We start from the raw sequence: 22,847 nt of genomic DNA, 5'->3' as shown, positions 1-22,847 counted from the left end.
ATCTAATTTTGGCCCTGAATCATATGTTATGGTATCACATTTACAGAGAAGTCAAAGATCTTTAGTTGCACACCTGAGATCTGGGGTTCTTCCTCCGGCCACTGAGGTCGATCGATTTAAAAATATTATTATAATATAATATATATAATATTATAATATTCCAATATGTAAAATCTTAGAGCTCCATTTTCTTTTGTACTGTAGAAACTATGAGGATTTGAGAGAAGTAGCCTATTATTCCATGAAATCTACAGACAAACCCCTGAAATGTTCTGCTGCACTGATGAGCAAAAACTGGAATGGTTGTTTAATTTCAAAGTGTTTAAGACTGATAGTTTTATTTCTAAAGCCTCACTGCAAAAACTCAAATATCTTACCAAGAATATTTGTCCTATTTCTGGTTAAAATGTCATTTCTAGTCAAAACAAATCTCATTCTACATAAAATAAGACTCATCACATTAAAAAGTAGCTTGTTTTTAGACACTTTTTTACTTCTTTTAAGCAGATTTTCACTTGAAATAAGTAGAAAAATCTGTGGATCAAGTTTTTCTTTCTTATTACAAGGCACAAAAAAAACTTGCTTTCACTGGCAGATTTTTCTACTTATTTCAAGTGAAAATTTGTTTGAAACAAGTGAAAATGATCTAAAAACAAGTTAATTTTTAGATGATGAGTCTTATTTTAAGTGGAAAGAGATTAGTTTTGACTAGAAATTAGACATTTTGACAAGAAATAAGACCGCGATATTCTTGGAAAGATTTTGAGTTTTTGCAGTGTTGGAAAAGAAGACAGGAACATGTGTTTAATTAATCTCTGATGAACTCCTTTGAAGTTTTTTTTTTTTTTGGTTTTACACCCCAGAGATGATCTGATTTCTTTCATTCATTCAACAAAAGTGAATTTTTAGGTTTAAGATTTAAGTTTTCTGAAATCTTCCTCTAGTAATAATAATAATAATCACTATTTATAGAGCTCTGAACCTGTAATACAAAGTGATTAACATAAGAAAACATTAAAATCTAAACTGTGTGAGTGTGAACAGACTTAATGCAGCTTTAGCAGCAAGAAAAGTCATTAAATCAAATAAAAACTTCAGTCTGTAAAACAAAAAACTGCACGATAAGAGATTTAAATGTGTTCCTGTCATGATCGATGAAGCTGATCGCATCGATCTGGGCTCTTTGTTGTTGCTTATGAAACAATAAAGGACAAAAAATCTCAATAAATAAAGTTTGGAAGAGAAAAGACGATCGATTTAAAACCACACTGCAAAAAATCAAATATTTACCAAGAATATTTGTCTTATTTTTAATCAAAATGTCATTTCTAGTCAAAACAAATCTAATTATACTTAAAATAAGACTCATCACATTAAAAAGCAGCTTGTTTTTAGACACTTTTTACTTCTTTCAAGCAGATTTTCACTTAAAATAATCTGATAGTGGAGCAAGTTTTTCTGACTAATTACAAGCACAAAAAACTTCCTTTCACTGGCAGATTTTTCTACTTATTTCAAGTGAAAATGTGTTTGAAACAAGTGAAAATGATCTAAAAACAAGTTAATTTTTAGGTGCTGAGTCTTATTTTAAGTGAAAAGGGGTTGTTTTGATTAGAAATTAGACAGTTTGACAAGAAATAAGACAAATATTCTTGGAAAGATTTTGAGTTTTTGCAGTGCAATAAAACTCAACTTACTGATGAAAACAGACGCCTCAGTCACGAGGTCAAAGGTCACGTGTGAGCGCTGACATGTGAACTTGTTTGTATGTGAACCGGAGGAAACAAACACAGAGCCCAGAAACATTAATGTGAAACAAAACAATGCAGCAGCAGCAGAGTCAGACTATCACCAGGATCAGACCAATCAGCAGCAGGAAGCCTGAGATCTGGAGCAGTGGAGCAATCAGTGCCCTCACGTGGACACACACACACACAGAAACACACACAGACAGAAACACACACAATCAGGAGCTGAGTGCACGCAACCACTAAGTAGGTGGTGAGTCACTGTGACCTCAAATTCACAGTCAGAGTGAAAACAAAGACTGTTTAAATTCAGAGATGTGAGGTCATCGATTCACCTGGAGGAGATGCAGTGGAGGACAGTAACGGTGTAAATTTACTTTAGTACTGTACTTAGTTACATATCCAGAGGATTTGTACTTTACTTGAGTATTAGATTTCTTTGGTACTTATTACTCTTACTTGAATACATTTCCAAGACAAATATTTTTTACTTTTACTCGAGTTAATTTCTAGGAAGGCTCTCAGGTCTGCTCTTTTTTTTTTTTTCCTAAAACAGGGTCTCTGCAGGTTTCACCAGCTCAAATTTAAGACTTTTTAAGACCTTTATGGATGAAATTTAAGACCTATCATGACAAATAAAAAGACATTTTAAGGCCTAAAATTTAGATTTTCAAATTTTAGACTTTTTTAGACTGTTGAAGACCCCGCGGATACCCTGTAAAATCCTATTGGACACAAGCTGTGTTTGTCTGTGAAGGAAACCCTAACCCCTAAAAGCAGCACATCAGTGCAGCTGAGCAGCAAAGAGTTCATTCTCACTAACAAGAGTTAAAAGCTCCTTACATTCATTTACAAACAATTAGAGTCATTCATTGATGTGAAAAATAAGAAATTTACTCTGACTCTTACTTTGACTTAAAGTAACTTTAAAAGCGTGTACTTTTGGATACTTAAGTACCTTTAAAAGCAAGTAGTTTTTACTCTTACTGTAGTAACATGTGGACTGAGCTACTTTTACTTGTAACAGAGTAAATTTTGACCAGTAGTATTTGTACTCTTACTCAAGTACTGGGGTCGAGTACTCTGTCCAGCTCTGAGGAGATGTGATGTCATCGGTTCACCTGAATATGAAGGAGATGTGATGTCATCAGTTCACCTGGAGGAGATGTGATGTCATCATGTGCTTCCTCGTTCTGTTTTTGTTCTTAAAACAATTCAAAGTCAATAAATCATTGTACTGTATGACGCTGTCTTCTGTATATATGACAATAAAGATTTGAATTGAATTGAATTGAATTAAAGAAACATTTTTTTAATAAACTCACCTAGGAAACACCTGGATGCTGATGCAGGTAGATGGAAGAAGTTCACGTGTGTGAGACAAAACCAGTCTGGGATGTAACATGTAAATCACCTGGTTTTAAAACAGGAAGTGAACGACGCAGACGATGAGTTCGAGTCAGAGAAAGATTCAGGAGATTCAACCGTTTGATAACATGAACATGAAACGTAAATGAAAGACTCAGCAGCTTCAGAAACATCTGGTTTGTTTGTGTTTAATAAAATCTTCATTTCTCAGTCTCCAAACTGTTGCAGTTGTGTTTTTTTATTTCCGTTTCCACACAATAAATTACAAGAAAGATAATATGAAATATGTACAAGACACTGAGGCAGATGAGGTTTCAGGCCGGAGAGAAAAAAATACAAAATAAAACAGACACAATCATTGTCATTGTGGTTGTTCAAGTATCAGCTGCAGAAACTAAACCAGAAAACCAAACACACTGAAGGCACCGTGTCGCCCCCTGGTGGCCGAAGACACTACACACCGACTCATTCATTTACTTATTAACTCATTAAAACTAAAACATTATTATTATTGCCCAAGAATAAAGAACCTGGTTGTTGATCAGTTCAATCAAAATCACAAAAAACATTCAGTCCATAAACTTAAACATAAACATCTGATCTCGTCGTTGGCACTCGATCGATTTTAAAACTGTTTATAAAGATATTTAACATCTACAGAAGATAAACTCATTTATTATTCATTTATCTAGTTTATCAAACAGATTATAAAGTAAAATGCACTTATAGAAAGTTGAGTTTGTGTTGATTTCATGTCTTGTAGTTCCTGCTGTGGCCAGTAGAGGTCCTCGTTCACTCACTCACAGTTCATCTCAATGTGTCTGAGGTCAAAGTTCATATCACAGGAGCTGCAGGTTATTTTTCTTTTTCTCTTTTTCTTTTTTGGATGAAGGTAAAATGTGTCTGAGTATCATTCTGCATAATCAGCATCATGAGTGTTGTGTTGCTATGGAGACACCGTGGACAGCTGATTATATTCTCCAGAGAGGAAAAAGGGACAGCATCAGTTTGTGTTTTATTTTAAAGTGTAAATAAAATAAAAAATAATGATAATTCACACTGAAAGCTGAACATCTGAATTTAAATTAAACCGTTTCTGTGTTTATATAGTTATTTAATATGTATTATATTGTTATATTTGCTGTTTGGCTGTTTGAACACAGTGATGCAGATTTCCTTTGACACTCAGACATGATGCTGTTTAAGGGGGACGGGTTTGTTAAAAGGATAGTTCACCCAAAATTCAAATTTCACTCATTATCTACTCACCCTCATGTCGACTAATAAGGGCTGGGAGAAGTTTCAGAGTCCTCCGTGCAGCACTGCATGTCCATATGTCCATATAATATGACACTGGGAGCTTCCACTACAAACAAGCTTAAAATATAGACTTATTTAATTTTTTTCGGAACAATTTCTCATGTCGGGGCTTCAATACAAGACGGACATTACAGACGAGCACTATGGAGGTATTTGGATGTTTTTTGGAGTGTCTTTTTTGGACGAAGAAAAGTGAGCTCAACCGTCATATGGACATGCAGTGCTGCACGGAGGACATTTAAAAGCTAAGTTTGACTAAAAACCGGAATTAGCATTGTAGACATCAACAACGTCTTTCTGACTGGTCATAACTACATTTTGAATAGTTGGATTTTTCATTCAAGATATCTGTAATTCAGCTTTGCCTCTAGTCAAAAAGAACATTTTAGATCCACAACTACATTCTTCCTAGGACGAATGACGTCACTTTAACCATTCATGTGTATGGGGTTTGTCATTACAGATATCTACAATTCAGTTGTAGATATGTGAATTATGGATATCTGTAACTGAATTACGACTAGTACTAATTCCAGTTTGAGATATCTACAATTTGATTCTGACTAGTCATAATTCCATTTACAGATATCTACAACGTCATTTCACCTAGTCAAAACTTAGTTTAAGATATCCGAAAAGGGACATGTAGATATCTTTAATTGAGGTGAATTAAAGATATCTTAAACTGGAATTATGACTAGTCAGAATCAAATTGTAGATATCTCAAACTGGAATTAGTACTAGTCGTAACTCAGAGAAGCCACGGAGGACTCTGAAACTTCTCCCAGCCCTTAGTCCACATGAGGGGGAGGAGATAATGAGTGAAATTTCAATTTTGGGTGAACTATCCCTTTAACATCCACAGTCGTTAGATCCATTAACGGATCTGTAACTCACATTCTGTTCAGTTTAGTCTCCGACTCTTTGATTGATTGATTGATTATTGATCTTCTGGCTGCATGTTGAAGAAGAACGAACCTCCTCAGCTCTTCATCACTGGCCTCTGTGTCTCTACCGGTGTCGTCGACTTTGATCTGATCTCAGATCTGAGGTTTTAAGTCCGAGCTGCGGCAGCGACACACACAGACACACACCGACTTACAGACACACACACACGGCGGCTCTACGACTGGTACTCCTTCAGCAACTGGCCGGCGATGACGAGTCTCTGGATCTCGCTGGTTCCCTCGTAGATCTCCGTGATGCGAGCGTCGCGGTAATGACGCTCCGCCGGCATGTCGGACACGTAGCCCATCCCCCCCAAGACCTGGATCGCCTGGAGGAGGAGGAGGAGGAGGAGGAGGAGGAGGAGGAGGAAGAGGAAGAGGAGGAGGAGGAGGAGGAGGAGGAGGAGGAGGAGGAGGAGGAGGAGGAGGAGGAGGAGGAGGAGGAGCACATGGTCAGAGCTCTGTGTTACGGCGCTTTCACACCTAAAAATAAAATAGTGCTGGAAAGCACGCTGTGGTTTGTAATCGCGGTGCAGAAGAGTGAGTTTGGAGCTGAAAGGAGAGAAAAAAGAGGGTCGTGCTGCGGCGAAAATGCTCTCATTGATGAGAGCAGCAGCGATCAGCGATCAGCTGTAACTGTGTAGTGGAGGGGAACACGCGCGATCCTCCTCTCAGATGCGGCTGCATCTCTGCAGGTCTCTTGTGTGTGTGAGTGTGAGAAATAAAAGCTCTGACTTGCTGGGCAGACGTTGTTTGGTGTCACCCACTGATAAATATCCGTCTTTTTAAGACTTTTTTGACGGAAAAAAATATATTCGGGTCAATGTATAATAGAATAGGCTATAGCCTATAAAATATGCATGTATCGTTTGGGGATTTATATTAAACACTCTGTTTAATTCCGTGTAAACGTTTACAAGTGGCTGCTCATCTTTCCTTTTTTTCTGTTTATTTACTTTTTTCGGCACAAGCGAGCGAGACGGGCGAATCTGACGTGACTTCCTGTATTTGGTCTGATAGTTCGAACCTTCCAAATAAAAAGCTTTCACACTAGGCAGCAGCGGACCTTGGTCCAGGATAGTCCGGACCGAGACCACGTCCTGAGGCTGGACCAAAGACTCGGTCTTTAGTCCGGACCGTGGTCCGGGGAGCTTTCACACCTGTCAATTTGATCCGAACTATCTGGAAAGTCCAAAAGTCCGGACTAAACGAGGTAGGTGTGAAAGCCTCCTCAGAGCGGGTGCGCTTGGTTTCTCCACTTCCCTCTGGTTCAGTTGATTCTTACCTGGTGAGAGCAGAACGTGGCGGCTTCAGACGCCGCCAGTTTGGCCATGGCTGCTTCCTGCAGGGAGAGAGACGGGGAGAAGAGAAGAGAAGGGGGGAGGAGAAGAAGACAGAGGAAGAAGAGAAGAGAAGTTTAAATCTCTACATCTTCGTCTGCATCAGAGTGTAAACCTGTGACGTCAGAGGAAGTGTCTTCACCTTGGTGAACGGTTTCTTTGAGTCTCGGAGCAGCGCGGCCTTCCAGGTGAGCAGCCGGGCGCTCTCCAACGCCACCGCCATGTCGGCCAGCTTGAACTACAACACACAACCACAGACCATGTGTATTCATTTATTTATTTAGATCTAGACAGTGATCATCATCAGCGTCATAGGAGGCATTCAAAGGCTTAAAGGTTTAAAAACAACCAAAATAAACATTTAATGATTAAAGTAAAAGCATCAGATGAAGACACGACTCACTGTTGTTTGTAAATTTAACAATATCCGTTTCTTTTAGACTGAAAAAATATATTTAAAAGGTTCTGGGGAAACTGATATGTGCGTTTTATTTTGAAAAAACACAAACGAAAGCAGTTTTAAACCCCCGTAGATGCGTTGTTGCCGTGGTTACCTGTATGGCCTGCAGCTTGCCGATGGGCGCTCCGAACGCCGTGCGTTTGTGTGCGTAGTCGGCGGCGCAGTCCAGAGACGCCTGAGCGATGCCGAGCGCCTGAGCGGCGATGCCGATGCGTCCGCTGTCCAGGGTTTGCTGTGACGACACAGACACAGGAAGTGATGATGTCACTGGTGTTTCCAATCACCTTCATCGATTGGTTCAGAGTTTACGCTCAACACTTCCTGCAGATGTTTCAAATTAAAAGCCTTTGCTCTCTGAACTACATGTACAACACAATAAAATAAAAATAATCTTAATTCCAGGGTTCCTACACATTTGAAATTTCAAAATTCCATACTGTTTCCAGACCCTAATTTCCAGATTTCTCGGTAAAAAAAAATTCAAATAATTTGTGACGTTTTAGTAAATAGATATGTATCACGTACATAAATAATGCAATTAATAATTTATTTTCATTATTCTGAATATGCAAATAAATTAAAGGGGAACTATGCAAGTTCTGTCTCTTGTTCTGTCTATTTTAGATAATGTAAACTTTATGTTTTAGAAATAATTTCCATTTTCCATACTTTTCCAGACCTGGAAATTAATCAAATCAAATTCCATACTTTTCCATACTTGCGTAGGAACCCTGTAATTCTTTGCTGCCACTCTGAAATTCTTTGTGTTTTAATGTGAAACAATAAAAGAGAATCTATTTATCTATTTATCTGGTGATTAAGATGCAAACATGATTTAATTTCATGTGACTAAAAGGCTTTTATTGTGAAACATCAGCGTCAGGAGGTGTCATGTCTCACTGATGGTAAAGTGAAACTGATTTAACAGCATTAAACATTAACTAACAGGAAGGACTATTATTAAAATATAGATTTTAATCAGATCTGAAAAGTTCTGTCATTATTAGAATAAAAAAGTCTTTATAATAGTTTCCCTCCAGATGAAAAGTCTTCTATTCCAGCTGCTGTTGAGAGAAGCTGAATATGTAAATGTTGCTGTGACCCAGATGAACTCTGTTTGTTCTTTCTGCTGAAGATCCTGTTTCTTTTCCTCCTGCAGCTGTTTAACACCAAACTCCTTTAATCCTGTTGACTCTCCGGATCTTACTCTGAAACTCCGTCCGTCCGTGTAAACACAGCTTCTGTTGTGTGTGTGTGTGTGTGTGTGTGATGCTCCGGGTTACCATGGCGATCTTGAAGCCGGCGCCCCGCGGCCCCAGCATGTTGCCCAGCGGGACCCTGCAGTCCTCCAGGATGATGTTGGCGGTGGACGAGGCGCGGATGCCCAGCTTGTCCTCCTTCTTCCCCAGGGAGAGGCCGGGGTGGGGCATCGGCACCAGGAAGGCACTGATGCCCTGAGGGGGAAAAGACAGAGGAACAGGAGATTCAATACAATAGAATAAAATAGAATATGTCTGTGAAGGTTCTCAGTCGTCCAGGTCATCTTATTCTTGTGGAGTTGTAGTAAAAAAGCAACTGGACTTCTTTGCTTTTTACTACAACGCCACAAGAATAGAATAGAATAGAATAGAAACCACGGGGCCAGATTCACCAATATGTTCTTAAGAAATGTCTTAAGAATTTTGTAATGAATTTCTTAATTTTAGATCTTAAGTGCAATTCCTCAATATTTTCTTAAGATTAAGAACAGTAATTTCTTACGAATTTCTTATTTTTCCTACTTAAGAACTTCTTGTAATACGTCACTGCACGTGCCATTTTAAGACAGGTCAAGGTTGTCTTAAGAAAAAAGTAAAGAACAAATTTGAGAACTTTGATTTCAAGAATACCATTTATTCTAACGTACTGTATATGTTAATAGAAACTTAATACAAACTTATGAAGAAAGTTGAGAAAATACTTAAGAACTTTTTTGGAGAATATGACTTATTCTCTTTTTTCTTCTTAAGACTGAAGTTAAGAAAAAAATGACACTATAAGGGACAACGAGGAGTTTGTATTTGGTTATAAAAAAGTCTCATATTAATGTGGATGAATCTACGTTACCACTTGTTAATGGCTCCATTTTAGATAAATCTATGGTTTTGTCTCTATGGTTATTTTGTTATTATTAGTGGTGGTGGAAATGCTGGGCGAGCCGACCAGCGTTTCTTTACTTTCGGTTTCGTGGCGAGTCATGAGAATAACGCCGCCGAATCTCCGTTTATGGTGGGAACTACGACGGTATGTGATCGTCTTCCAACCTCTGACTTTAATTCTTGATGAATGAAAACATGAGTCTGTCTTGCACCGGTCAAAGAATTTCACGGTGCGGAGGCTCATAAATGTAGTGTGGAAACACTTTGCTTTAACAAAACTCCTCGTTGTCCCTTTAAGACTGAAGTTAAGAAAAAAATGACACTTAAGAAGATTTTTTTTCTTAAGCAGGTTTTGTGAATCTGGTGTTAGCGGTGCAGCATCGTACCTTGTGTTTGAGCTTCTTGTCCGTGGTGGCGAACACGACGGTGGCCGAGGCGTCCCAGCTGTTGGTGATCCAGGCTTTGGTCCCGTTCAGGACCCACTCGTCTCCGTCCTGCCGGGCCACGGTGGACGCCGCGCCCGCGTCGCTGCCGTTACCTGAGCAGAGCAGATCAATCAGTCTTAAAACACATTTTTACTCCCTGGCTTTCAACTCCACATGAGACTCTGCTCTTGTCTTTTATGGTTTGCTTGTATTTATTGTTTTATTGTTTCTAATTGCTTTTAAAAACAATGAAACAACTATTCTACTGTCTGTTTTATTTATTTTATTGCCTTTAATTGTTTTAGATGATAGATGATAGATGAATTTATCTGTCCTTTACAAGGAAAATTGTTTTCACCATTGCGTACAAACGGCCTCGAGAAGTGCAAATTACATTCATTGACACACATTCTCACATTTCATACACCATAAATACATAGGGACATAAAAACATAAAACTTAAGACCCTGCACCCCACATTTACATGTACATTCCCCATGGTTATGTTCTTTTCATTACTTTGTTTTCAACTACGGTTGTTTTAAAGTGCTTTATAAATAAAGTTGAGTTGAGTCTGAGGAGTCGGGTCCTTCAGGTTCGTCAGGGGTCAAAGAAAACTATCCAGGTTTCAGTTCAATAAAAGAAAACTATCCAAGTTTCAGTTCAATAAGTCCCTGATGGTTTTATTTTATAGATCATACATTCAGTGTTGGACACATTACTTTTAAAAAGTAATTACGTAGTTATAGTTACTAGTTACTTCCCTCTGTGGGGTGAAATTGTGGAACAGTCTGGAGAAGGAGCTAAAAAACAGCGCTTTCTAAAAGAAATACGAGGATGAGGAAAAGAAGTTGGAGAGTTGAATATTATTTTGACTACATAAGGTTTTTATAAAACTGAGGTTTACTTTGTTTTGTTTTGAATATAAAATGATGGAGTAGCTCGGCTTCCATCTGTTCCTTTTCAAGCGTTCAGTTTTTAATGATTTGAATGCTGGTCTTGTTTTTTGGGGACACTATAACACGTGTCTTTCCTTTTCTGTTTTTTTTTTTTTATATGTTTGAAATGAAAAATAATCAAAGGTTTTCCACCTGGTTCACTGAGGGAGAAGCAGCCGACCTTCTCTCCGGTGGTGAACGGTGTGATCCACTCCTTCTTCTGATCCTCGGAGCCGAACTTCAGGATCGGTCCGATGTAGAGAGACTGAGACCAGAACCAGAACCACAACCACAACCGTTAACCTCACATATACAGTACATATATAGGGGACAACAGACTGAAGCTTGATTTTAAACATACATTTGCAAGGCTGAGCTTAAAACAAATGTGTATTTCTGTTGCAGGTGTAAAACTATGGCATTCACAAAGCAAGGAACTGAAAAGTTGTTTAAGAAAATATTTAAAAAAGAAAAAATAAGCGAAGGAGAAAGAGAAAAAGAAGGGAAAAAAAGAAAAGACAGATAGACGAGTGGTGTCTACCGTTATTTTGTTTGTTTTCTTGTCATTACTATGTTTTATCATTCTTAATAATTTGAAACAGAGAATAATATTGGTGTTGAAGTAAGCCAATGTAATTATAACAACAGAGAGGGGCAGCTACTATACGTTTTCTTCATCCTGCTCCTTTTCATTCATGGTGACAATGTGTAGCTACATTATGTAAATATGTGCAACCATGTGAGAATGTATACCATGAATGGAATAAATCAAAATGAAATGAAATGAAATATATATATATATTAATGTATATATGAGCCTGTGAGTGCTGAGGCTTCACCCACGTTGTTGACGGACACCACGACCCCGGTGCTGGCGCAGCCTCGGCTGATCTCCTCCACAGCCAGACTGTAGGCCAGGTAATCCATCCCCGCTCCGCCCAGCTCCTCCGGCACCTCCATGGCCATCACCCCCATCGCCCCCAGCTCAGAGATCTGAGCAGGAGGGAACAGAGAAGGAGCGTTAACGTGTTTCATACCGATCCAGCAATATAAATGTTTTTTTTAAATAATATTTTTATTGTTTTTTTCAAGAGAAGTTTAACAGCACAACATAAAGGGACTGTGCACGAAAAAACATATACAAAAATAGACATGATAACAATAAGAAAAACAAGAACAAAAAACAGACAATCATTTACATTGCAGTTGCATAAAATGAAAAAGAAAAAGATTAGTACATTATGGTGGGCTATGTGGCAAATGTAGACATGATGTTAAGTAGTAAAGGTCCATTACATCTGGGGTGCATTAAGAAAAGAGTTAAGAATTAAAGCCTATATTACTAATATAGTCCATGAATGGCTTCCAAATGTTCTCAAAGTTATCTGAGGAGCCACATACTGTGTATCCCAACTTTTCAAGTTTAAGGAGCTGGATGATTTCCGATCAGTTTCCGTGCCAACAAAGTGATAAATTTTGTAATTTTCAATTTGGTTCCAGATAGATTTTTTATTGACCTCTCTCACTACCCCAAAAATGGCTATTACAGGATCTGGTTGAACCACCATTTTCTGATAGGGTGTTGGAAATCGAGCTCCAATTGGTGTGTAAGTGAGGACAGAGCTGATCCAGCAATATTTTTAATAAACTATGGACTTTTATCATTTTTTAGAATCATAATTAAACCTGAACTCTCCAGGTGTGGTGTCTCCTCCTCTGTGTCTCTAACCCTCCTCTCCTCCATGTGCATTTGTTTCCAACAACGAAGAAGCCGGTGAGAAATCAATCCATGGAGCGGTGGATAACGTTATTTATCACATACGACAGTGGTTCTCAAACTATTTTACATCAAGGACCCTTAAATTGACACAAATTAAACCACGGACCCTCATTGGACAAAGTTTTTAAACAAACACCAGAACACAAATATTTGTTCTGAGACTGAAGAACGTTACTTTTTTAGTCACTGTACGTTCAAATTAGGGCCAGTGGCGTGAATTTTTGGAAATATTATAGAGAAATTTCTGGAAAGAAAGTGGTACAATTTCTCCCAAAACATTTAAATGTATTCAGAAAAGAAAATTTTATTTGAACCCACTATGGGTCTTAACATTAGTGTAACAACTCATCTATCAGACGATGTAGGCCAAACTTTGTTCAAAATTCAATTTTTGAGTAAATCCGGGATGAAAGTGTGTATTTTCTTTTCCACATTGGATAATGCAGGCGCACGGATTATACGTCAGCCTGCTCACGATTCATCAGCCACTGATATTGGATCTGTCATCCGTCAATCAAACGTCTGACACACGCACACACACACCGAGCTCGGTCTCACCCCACACTTTGAATATCCCGCCCGCTCGATAACGACCAATCAAATTCGTTTTCCTTACTCGGTTAAACTCGTGTGGCAACTCGGAGCAACAAACAGGACGAACGGCCATTTCTGTACACCTTTAAACATTTCTAGAAAAATGTGGTAAAAATTCTCAAAAAATAAAAGTTTTTTTTAAAAATCTAGAAAAAAAGACGTACGTTTTTTGTTTGTTTTTTAAGTTAAACATTTTCTAGAAAAAAGTGTTAAGTTTTTTTTTAAAATAATAATAAAAGTGGTTAAAGAAAATTCTAGAAAAATGTGGTAAAATTTCAAGAAAAGTTGGGGACCCCCTTGAACCCTCTCAAGGGCCCCTGTGGGTCCCTGGACCTCACTTTGAGAACCATTGATAAACCATATTACCATGGCAACTCAAGCTTCAAGCTCAATTTTTCCAGGGCGTGTGTGAACCCTGATAATAGATCTCCAAGCAGAACTGATGCTAGAAAACACTGATCTGAAGCCACCAACGACTCCTGAACTTTGTAGATGCTTCAGCTCATAAACCAGGTGTGTTTTCTGCAGGTGTGTGTGTGTGTTTGTACCTGTTGTCCGGGGTACGAGTGCTCCTTGTCCAGCCGGCCGGCGATGGGGATCAGCTCTCTGTCGGCGAAGTCCCTGCAGGTCTGTCTGAGGATCTGATGAGTGTCTGGGAGCTCGGCGAGCTGAGAGAAACCTCGACAGCCGCTGAGACACAGGCCGAGAGCTGAGGACAGGACCAGACCAGACCAGACGGTTATTCATTTATCTAGAGCAGAATCTCTGTTGTCTCCTCCTGCTACAGCATCAACTTTATATTTCATAACAGAGCAGCAAACAAATCATTTTTGGTGGAGAAGCAGCTCATCACGGCTCCACAGAGACGAAGAGCAGAGCTGAACGATCTGATGATTCATCTGTCAACAACAAACCAAGAGTAAGTGAAGTAAATATGGTTCTGGAAGGATCGCACTGCAAAAACTCTAAATCTCTCCCACAATATTTGTCTTATTTCTTGTCAAAATGTAGCCTGACAAGCCAGACTATCAAAACACCAAACACATCCTTCTTCTAAATGAACGACTTCAGTGCAGTTTCTTGCTCAACTTTTAAAGAAAATGACAAGTTGAATTCTTTCAAAGTTGATGCCAAGGCCGATTCAAACGATTCCTTTGCCAAAGCCATCTATCTTCTTGTCGTGTTTTTTTTCACCGTCGCAAGTATGTCGTCATGGCGTTAAGCCGCCCAACGACTCTCTAAACAGATAGAGCGCTGTGATTGGTCAACACAAACGCTGTTCGAGACTCAAAAAGTTCCTATGGCTCGTTTCTAGACCCACCTACGGAGCAAAGAGATTTGCTGCTGCTAGGGTGCAGCTAGATTTCTAGGCTAGTCAAAATGTCTCATTTCTAGTCAAAACTAAACCCTTTTCACCATCACCTAAAAATTTACTTGTTTTTAGATCATTTTCATCTGTTTCAAACTAATTAAACTAACTACTAACTACACTGCAAAAACTCAAAATCTTTCCAAGAATATTTATTGTCTTATTTCTTGTCAAAATGTCTAATTTCTAGTCAAAACTAAACCCTTTTCACTTAAAATAAGAATCGTCACCTAAAAATGAACTTGTTTTTATATAATTTTCACTCATTTCAAACAAATTTTCACTTGAAAAAGGTAGAAAAATCTGCCAGTGAAAGCAAGTTTTTTTGTGCTTGTAATAAGAAAGAAAAACTTGCTCCACTATCAGATTATTTCATGTGAAAATCTGCTTAAAAGAAGTAAAAAGTGTCTAAAAACAAGCTACTTTTTATGTGATGAGTCTTATTTTAAGTAGAATGAGATTTGTTTTGACTAGAAATGAGACAAATATTCTTGTTTTTTGCAGTGCGAACTACAATCAGCTGATTAAAGCTCCATGTTTCATGTTTCTTTAGTCTTTTATTTGATGGATGTTTCTATTCCACGCTGTAATGTTGTTGTGCATGCAATGTTGTAGTTCGTCCAGAAGGAGGCGCTCTTCAGTTGGTATTGTGTTGGTTAAGCCGGAAGAAGGGAAAAAAGAAGGTTCGGAGAAAGACGGATAGCATGGGAGTGTAACACGGGTTTTGTATAAGAGTTATGCTGTATTCTTGTGTTTGGAAAAGCTAACTAAAAGTGTGTAAGAGTCACAAAGTGCATCGGAGTCTTCTTTCTAAAACTTTACACTGGCGACGAGGATTTAAATTTTTTTTTTCTCCACGAACATGGCTGCTGCACTGCCGTCATTCCCTGCTTTTGACGTCGACGAAGATCAAACCTCATCCGTACGCTGGAAGAAGTGGTTACAGCGCTTTGAAAACTTCATTGTCGCTCTGGATATAAAGGATGATACAAGAAAACGTGCAATGCTTTTACACTACGCTGGAGACGGTGTACAAGACATCTTTGACACACTTACTGACACTGGGGAAGCAAAAGACTATAAACGTGCAAAAGACAAACTGAGTGAGTACTTTTCTCCTAAAATCAACATCGCCTATGAGACCTATAAATTCAGAAACGCTGGACTCATATCACGTACGGCTACGGCAGTTAGCGGCGACTTGTGATTTTCCAGATGTCGAGAGGGAGATCAAGACCATGATCATTCAGACATGCACATGCAATAAACTACGGCGTCAAGCTCTACAGAAACCGGAGATGACACTAGCGGAACTCCTCTCACTCGGCAGGACCATGGCACTTGCAGAAATTCAGGCATCAGGTATGGAATCAACGCAACAATGTGCAACACAAGGACATTCAAGGGAAGATGTTATGGCAGTTGAGATGGAGAGAGGAGCTGTAAAGAAAAGATGCTACAACTGTTCTGGTACTTTTCCCCACCGAGAAGGCATGCCGTGCCCGGCACGGGGGAAAATATGTAATGCTTGTGGAAAACGAGGACATTTTGCAAAATGCTGTCGCTCTAGGAGACCACAAAGCAACATCAGAGATGAACACAAAGTGCATTATGTGCATACCAGTGGAAATAGCAGCACAACATCTCAAGCAGCAAGCACTGCAGACACAGAGTCTTCTGAAGAATATCTGTACACTGTTACTCAACCAAGAACACATCTCCCACATGCAAAGATAAAGGTTAGTGACTGCAACATCAAAGTGATGCTTGATTCTGGAGCGACTGTAAACATCATTGATGAAAAAACCTATCAGAGACTGAGATATAAGCCTTCACTCACCAAATCCACAGTCCCCATTTTTCCCTATGGTTCACACACCCCACTGCCTACCATAGGCAAATTCACCTCACTGATAGAATCCAAGTCACGATTCACCAATGCAACCTTCTATGTGCTTCGAGGCAGTAATGGCAGTTTACTTGGCTTCAACACTGCAAGTCAACTGGGACTAATTAAAGTTGCTAACACACTCCACGCATCCCCACATCAGCGCATGCAGCCTACAATATCCTCTGATCAGACAGAGGTGAATGCAGTAAGTGATATTATCACTGAATATGCTGACCTGTTCCATGGGCTGGGCAAATTAAAGGACCTTCAGGTCAAACTGCACATAAGAAGAGACATTCCTCCAGTCACACAACCACACAGAAGAGTACCATTTCATGTCAGGAAGCGACTTGAGGCGGAATTACAACGGTTAGAGGACCTTGACATCATTGAGAAAGTAGATGGGCCCACTCCATGGGTTTCTCCAATTGTTCCTGTCCCAAAGCCAAAAGACCCAGAAGCAGTGCGCATTTGTGTTGACATGAGAGTACCAAATCAGGCCATTGAACGAGAAAGACATCTCACACCTACAGTGGATGATGTAATACAAGCACTCAATGGAGCCAGATTCTTCTCGAAGCTGGATTTAAATTGTGGATATCATCAGCTGGAACTAGAGCCATCCTCACGATACATCACAACGTTCTCCACTCACGTGGGCCTGCGGCGTTACAAAAGACTGAGTTTCGGAGTTTCCTCAGCTGCAGAGGTATTCCAAAATGCCATTCAGCAAGCCCTGGATGGCATCCCAGGAGTTATCAACTTAAGTGACGACATTCTGGTGTTTGGCAAAACAAGGGCTGCACATGATCAAGCTTTGAGGGCCACGTTTCAGCGACTCAAAGAAAAAAACCTGACTCTCAACAAAGCCAAATGCTCATACGCACAATCTACTCTGGATTTTTTTGGATACACATTCTCAGATGGAGGTTTTTCTCCAGATCCCAGCAAGGTTCAGGCACTGCATGATGCTACTGCCCCAACCAATGCCAGCGAGGTCCGCAGTCTTCTCGGCATGGCAAATTACAGTGCCCGCTTCATCAAAGACTTTGCCACAATAACTCAACCTTTAAGGGAACTTACAAAAAAAAATACTCGCTGGACATGGACAGAGGAACACCAAAAGTCCCTTGATAAAATGAAACAAAGTCTAACGAGTGATGCTGTCATGACTTACTTTGACCCATGCAAACTAACTGAACTGGTGGTTGATGCAAGTCCAGTGGGTCTTGGGGCTGTATTGGCACAGAGGAACAATCCACACGAACCAGCCAGAGTGATAAGTTATGCGAGCAGGGCTTTATCCCCCATTGAACAAAAATATTCACAAACAGAGCGTGAAGCTCTCGCCATTGTTTGGGGTTGTGAACATTTTCACATGTATCTTTATGGAGCCCCGTTTACCCTTGTCACTGATCACAAACCTTTGGAATGGATTTTCAACAACCCCAAATCCAAGCCCCCTGCTCGCATTGAACGATGGAGTCTACGTTTGCAGCCCTACAACTACACTGTCCGTTACAAGTCTGGTAAGGACAACCCAGCAGACTATATGTCGCGCCACCCTGCACAAGTGTCACATGTGTCTCAGGATATTTCACACACTGAACATGAAGCAGAAGAATATGTAAATTTTATTACTGTAAATGCTGTCCCCAAGGCAATGACTCTGACTGAAATCCAGGTTGCAACCAAAGATGATCCCACTCTCTGCAAAGTCATTCACCTCATTAAAGAAAACTCATGGCAGTCACTTTCTGACAAACAGGATTTTGCCGATGGAGTTGACAGTGCTGCACTTAAGTCATTCAGCAAAATCAAAGATGAACTGACAGTGACTGCTACTAATGATGTTGTATTACGGGGTACAAAGATTGTTATTCCCTCCTCTTTGCAGGTCCGGGCAATATCACTTGCACACGAAGGTCACCAGGGGCTGGTCAAAACAAAGAAGCTGATCAGAGAAAAAGTTTGGTTCCCTGGTATTGACAAGCAGGTGGAAAACATGATCGCTGGCTGCATCCCATGTCAGGCCGTTGTACCCCATCACAAAGTAGAACCTCTTCACATGTCTGAGCTGCCATCGTCACCCTGGGAAAAAGTTGGTGTAGATTTTTGTGGCCCATTCCCCTCTGGTGACTACCTTCTGGTGGTCATTGACGAATACTCCAGATATCCAGAGGTGGAAATTCTACAATCCACATCAGCCAGAGCCACAATCCCTAAACTTGACAAAATATTCTCTACACTGGGAATTCCACGTGAGGTCAAAACGGACAATGGCCCACCCTTCCAAAGCTCAGAATTTGCTGATTTTGCAACATACCTGGGATTTAAACATAGAAAGATCACTCCCCTCTGGCCTCAGGCTAATGCGGAGGCCGAACGTTTTATGCGCACCCTGGAAAAGGCAATACGTGCTGCACATGTTGAAGGCCGCCCTTGGAAACAGACTCTGTATGCTTTCCTCCGCAATTACCGGGCTACACCTCACTGCTCGACTGGGACGGCTCCGGCTGATGTACTGTTTGGGAGGCCGCTCAGAATCAAGTTACCTGGAGCTCCTCTTCCTTTCCAGTCTCAGTTTGATTCAGCAGTACGACAGGCAGATGCTGTGGCAAAGAACAGGATGAAACATGATGCCGACAGGAGGCGCCATGCTGCTCCTCGGACTCTGAAAGTGGGTGACATGGTCCTGTGTCGTCAAAGGAAGGGAGGAAAGTTATGCCCTGCTTACAATCCCCGCCCTTACGAAGTCATTGCTGTCAAAGGTACCATGGTGACAGCTAAACGCAATGACAATGTCATCACAAGAAACTCATCTCACTTTAAGACTCTGCCGGCGGATAAAAATCACCCCTCTGAGTCTGGTGGAGCAACAATCACAAGGAGTGGACAAGATGTCATAGACTGGACTGAAATCCTTCCTGCACAAACTCCAGGACCTGTGGCCCCTTACCTGTCTGGGTCACAGTCACCTGTTCGCAGATATCCAGTCAGAATGAATAGAGGGCCACCATCATACCTCACTGACTTTGAGTAATGTTAAAAAAAAAAAAAGTGAAGAAAGGAGGGTTGTAATGTTGTTGTGCATGCAATGTTGTAGTTCGTCCAGAAGGAGGCGCTCTTCAGTTGGTATTGTGTTGGTTAAGCCGGAAGAAGGGAAAAAAGAAGGTTCGGAGAAAGACGGATAGCATGGGAGTGTAACACGGGTTTTGTATAAGAGTTATGCTGTATTCTTGTGTTTGGAAAAGCTAACTAAAAGTGTGTAAGAGTCACAAAGTGCATCGGAGTCTTCTTTCTAAAACTTTACACACGCGGCCTGATGGAACAGACGCTGAGCTCTGTGGATGTTTCACGTGTCTCAGAGTGGAAACACAGACACACAGACAGACGACGGTGATGAACAGCGAAGGGTTGAAACCTGAGGATGAATCTTTGCCTCCTCCTCCTCCTCTTCTCTCTCTCTCTCTCTCTGTTGACAGACCAGACTCGCCGGTCGGCCGGTCGGTCGTTCGTTTCTCTGAGAAACTTCGCTTCAAAGTGACGAGTGACAGAAACGACAAGCGCTTTTGTCAACACGCGGTAAAAATCCTCCCAACGAAGGAACAAACGAAACCACTCGCTGACACGTCTCATAAAAACACCCACAGACACCGACTGACTGACGGACTGACTGACTGACACTCAGCTGTCGGCTCAACGCTTCGTTTCAGAGCTGCAACTCAGAATTATGTTCATTATTTATAAAAAAAACGTGGGTTATTTATTTTATAACCATCAGGTCTATATGAAACATTATAACGACAGAGAAGAATCTTCCAACGGCGACAAGAGGAGACGTCTAAAAATGTCAATAGTGCTAGAGCTAAACATTGGCTTAAGCAGCAGCAGAAATGTGAACATTAACTTCTCTCAAGTCCCTGTCAATACAGCATTTTACTAATGTTTAATGTATTTAATCTGTGCAATTTCTTAATCTAAATGTTGTAACTGTGTTTGTTTATTCATGATATCTATTCACTGTATTATTCACTGTATTTGTATTATTATTGCACTTATTATTGCACTTATTGTAACGGTATTCAGTATCTTTTATCCTTCTTTAGCCTGACCAGGGACAAAGACTGCAAATTAGCTGAAGCTAGACGTCTTGTATGCATCACATTTTTCATTCTTTGTGGCCATGTTGTATGTATCGTCCCTGTTAAATAAACATTAAAATAAATAAATAAATATATATATATACACACAGTACTTATACAGGATACTCTGAAGCAAATAACAAGAAATGGCAAAAATCCATCTCACCTTCTTTTAATAACTGGAAATTAACTGTAAATAATATTTTGGAAATGGAAAAAATTACATATAGAGTCAGAAATCAAGAACCAGAATGTCTGAAAAGATGGAATAAGTGGATTGACTATATAAATATAAATGAAACTGAAGCAGCTCTGAAGAAATGTGCATGCATGTGGATGTATATACATATATTTTTATTTATCTTATGCTTATTTCTTTATTTTACTGTCTTTGTCCCACCTTTTTCCCCCTTTATTATTATTCCTTTTTTTCTCTTTCTGTTACCATGAACGTTTTCATTTTCTTTGATGTTTTCCACTACAACACACATACATTTTGTGGGATCGCTCCAATGGCTAAAAAAGAGATGTGTAATGGAACCTGAATCAACGACTTGTACGATCCTGCAATAAAGTATATAAAAAAATAAAATAAAAATGTTTTGTTTTTCCCCAGCCACCCCACTAAATCTTTTATTTCTTATTATGAAAAACTGTAAATGAATGAAGCTGCAAACATCAAATAACTGACGGGTAATATTGTCACAATAATGTTCTTGCAATTAACTGAGTAATTGTTTGTAGACTTACACACCACATCACTTTTCTTAACTGTTTGATCACATTCTTCACATTATCGTGCACATTTTTTTGATGTGTTTTGCTGATTTATATATATTTTTTCTCTCATGTGCTAATAAATAAATAAAATTAAATTAAATAAATCAAACCCGATCAGGAAAGTAATACACAAAATAAAACCTACTTCAATCAATTTGAAGGTAAATTCCTGCATTACAGAGGAGGGATGTCACAATTACTTGTTTTCACAATTAATCGCGATATTAAAAGCCATAATTAATTGATCGCAAAGATTCCTAAATACCGTCACTTTCCAAAAAAAAGATTATGTATGAACCGTGTCGGCAGATGTGGCGCCAAAGTAAAGGTAAATGCTCAGATACAGGTCCATTTACCTACGTAGCATTGAACTGGTAGGAATTTAAATCCTAGAGTGTCATTTGTAATTTAAAAAAAAGATTAAAATTAACTTAAACATTTGGTATCGATGACACTTCCCTTGGCGGATTAATAATTGGTCATATTTTATAATTAGTAATGTATATTTTAACTGGGGGTGGGAGAAAAAAATCGATTCACATAAATATCGCAATATCTTTTTTGACGATTTTTAAATAAATTTTTTTTTCAAAAATCGTTTTTTTTTTTAATTTCTTTTTTTTTTGTAGAATTTTTTAAAATATTGTGCAATGTGCATTTGTTCGCCTTTTTATATACAGAGAGTACAGTTTTTTAAGTTCACTTTATAATGGAGTATGTTAATTTATAGGCTCCTACAGTGTTTGTGTGCAGATAAATGTTAAAAATGCTAAAGACTAAAAATCGAGAGAATCGGCAATATCGTAGAATCGCAATTTAAATCGAATCGCCATCCAAAAAATCGTAGAAGAATCGAATCGGGAGAAAAGCATATCGTCCCAGCCCTAATTTTAACTATATTTGATTTTACACATTAATAGTGTTGTGAAATTTATTAATGCATAATAATCGTGATAATCGTAATACCGTGATTATTTCTCTGACAATAATAATCGTACCAAAAAAAATCTCTTATCCCTAATACAGAGAGAAAAACCTGCTCTTAACTAGGAAAGAGGTTGTTATTGATCAGCTGTGAACCTGCAGAGAGAGAGGGAGAGAGAGAGGAAGCCTGTGGTGCTGCAGGACGTCTGCAGTGATCAGATCCACTTCTCCTCTGATCCCTTTGATTGATTAACTGGTCCGAGGACGAGAGCGAACAACAGGCAGCGAGCGAGCGGGGAGGGAGGGAGCCCCAGCTGCAGCCGCCGAGCCGCCCACGGCCAGCCAGAAGTGACACAGGATGTTATTACTGGGGTAATGATTCACAAAGTTCACAGTTTGGATTTGATCTGTTATGATGGAGTCAGATTCAATTGGCTGTCAGGACGCTGAGGAGACGAGGAGAACAGAGAGACTGCAGCAGCAGCAGCAGCAGCAGCGCTACAGTACATTAAAGGGATAGTTGTTCACCCAAAATTGAAATTTTATTATCATTATCTCCTCCCCCTCATGTGGACTAAGGGCTGGGAGAAGTTTCAGAGTCCTCCGTGGCTTCTCTGAGTTACAGGGGGTCTCGGCGTAGCAGTGCATGTCCATATAACGGTTGCAAATGGATACCAACT

The 22,847-nt window shown here is 39.6% G+C and overlaps 1 protein-coding gene across 1 annotated transcript in view; it reads right to left on the bottom strand.

Annotated features, from left to right (window-relative positions):
* Positions 1-5,343: 5,343 nt before the first annotated feature.
* Positions 5,344-22,847, bottom strand: part of acads (acyl-CoA dehydrogenase short chain) — a 21,055-nt gene continuing 3,551 nt past the window's right edge. Inside the window, exons 2-10 of the mRNA XM_085792589.1 lie at positions 13,607-13,767; positions 11,528-11,677; positions 10,838-10,949; positions 9,708-9,859; positions 8,467-8,637; positions 7,278-7,415; positions 6,866-6,961; positions 6,669-6,725; positions 5,344-5,712 (exon numbers count right to left, since the gene is read on the bottom strand). Coding sequence (XP_085648715.1) covers positions 5,560-5,712; positions 6,669-6,725; positions 6,866-6,961; positions 7,278-7,415; positions 8,467-8,637; positions 9,708-9,859; positions 10,838-10,949; positions 11,528-11,677; positions 13,607-13,767 — 1,190 coding nt within the window. The 3' untranslated portion in view covers positions 5,344-5,559. The remainder of the gene's footprint in view (positions 5,713-6,668; positions 6,726-6,865; positions 6,962-7,277; positions 7,416-8,466; positions 8,638-9,707; positions 9,860-10,837; positions 10,950-11,527; positions 11,678-13,606; positions 13,768-22,847) is intronic.

Source organism: Trachurus japonicus, chromosome 12 (genome assembly GCF_045865225.1).
Source record: "Trachurus japonicus isolate A0001 chromosome 12, Traja_1.0".
Taxonomy (NCBI): Eukaryota; Metazoa; Chordata; class Actinopteri; order Carangiformes; family Carangidae; genus Trachurus; species Trachurus japonicus.
The sequence above is the reverse complement of the archived record's forward strand: the minus strand, read 5'-3'. Positions and strand labels throughout refer to the sequence as shown.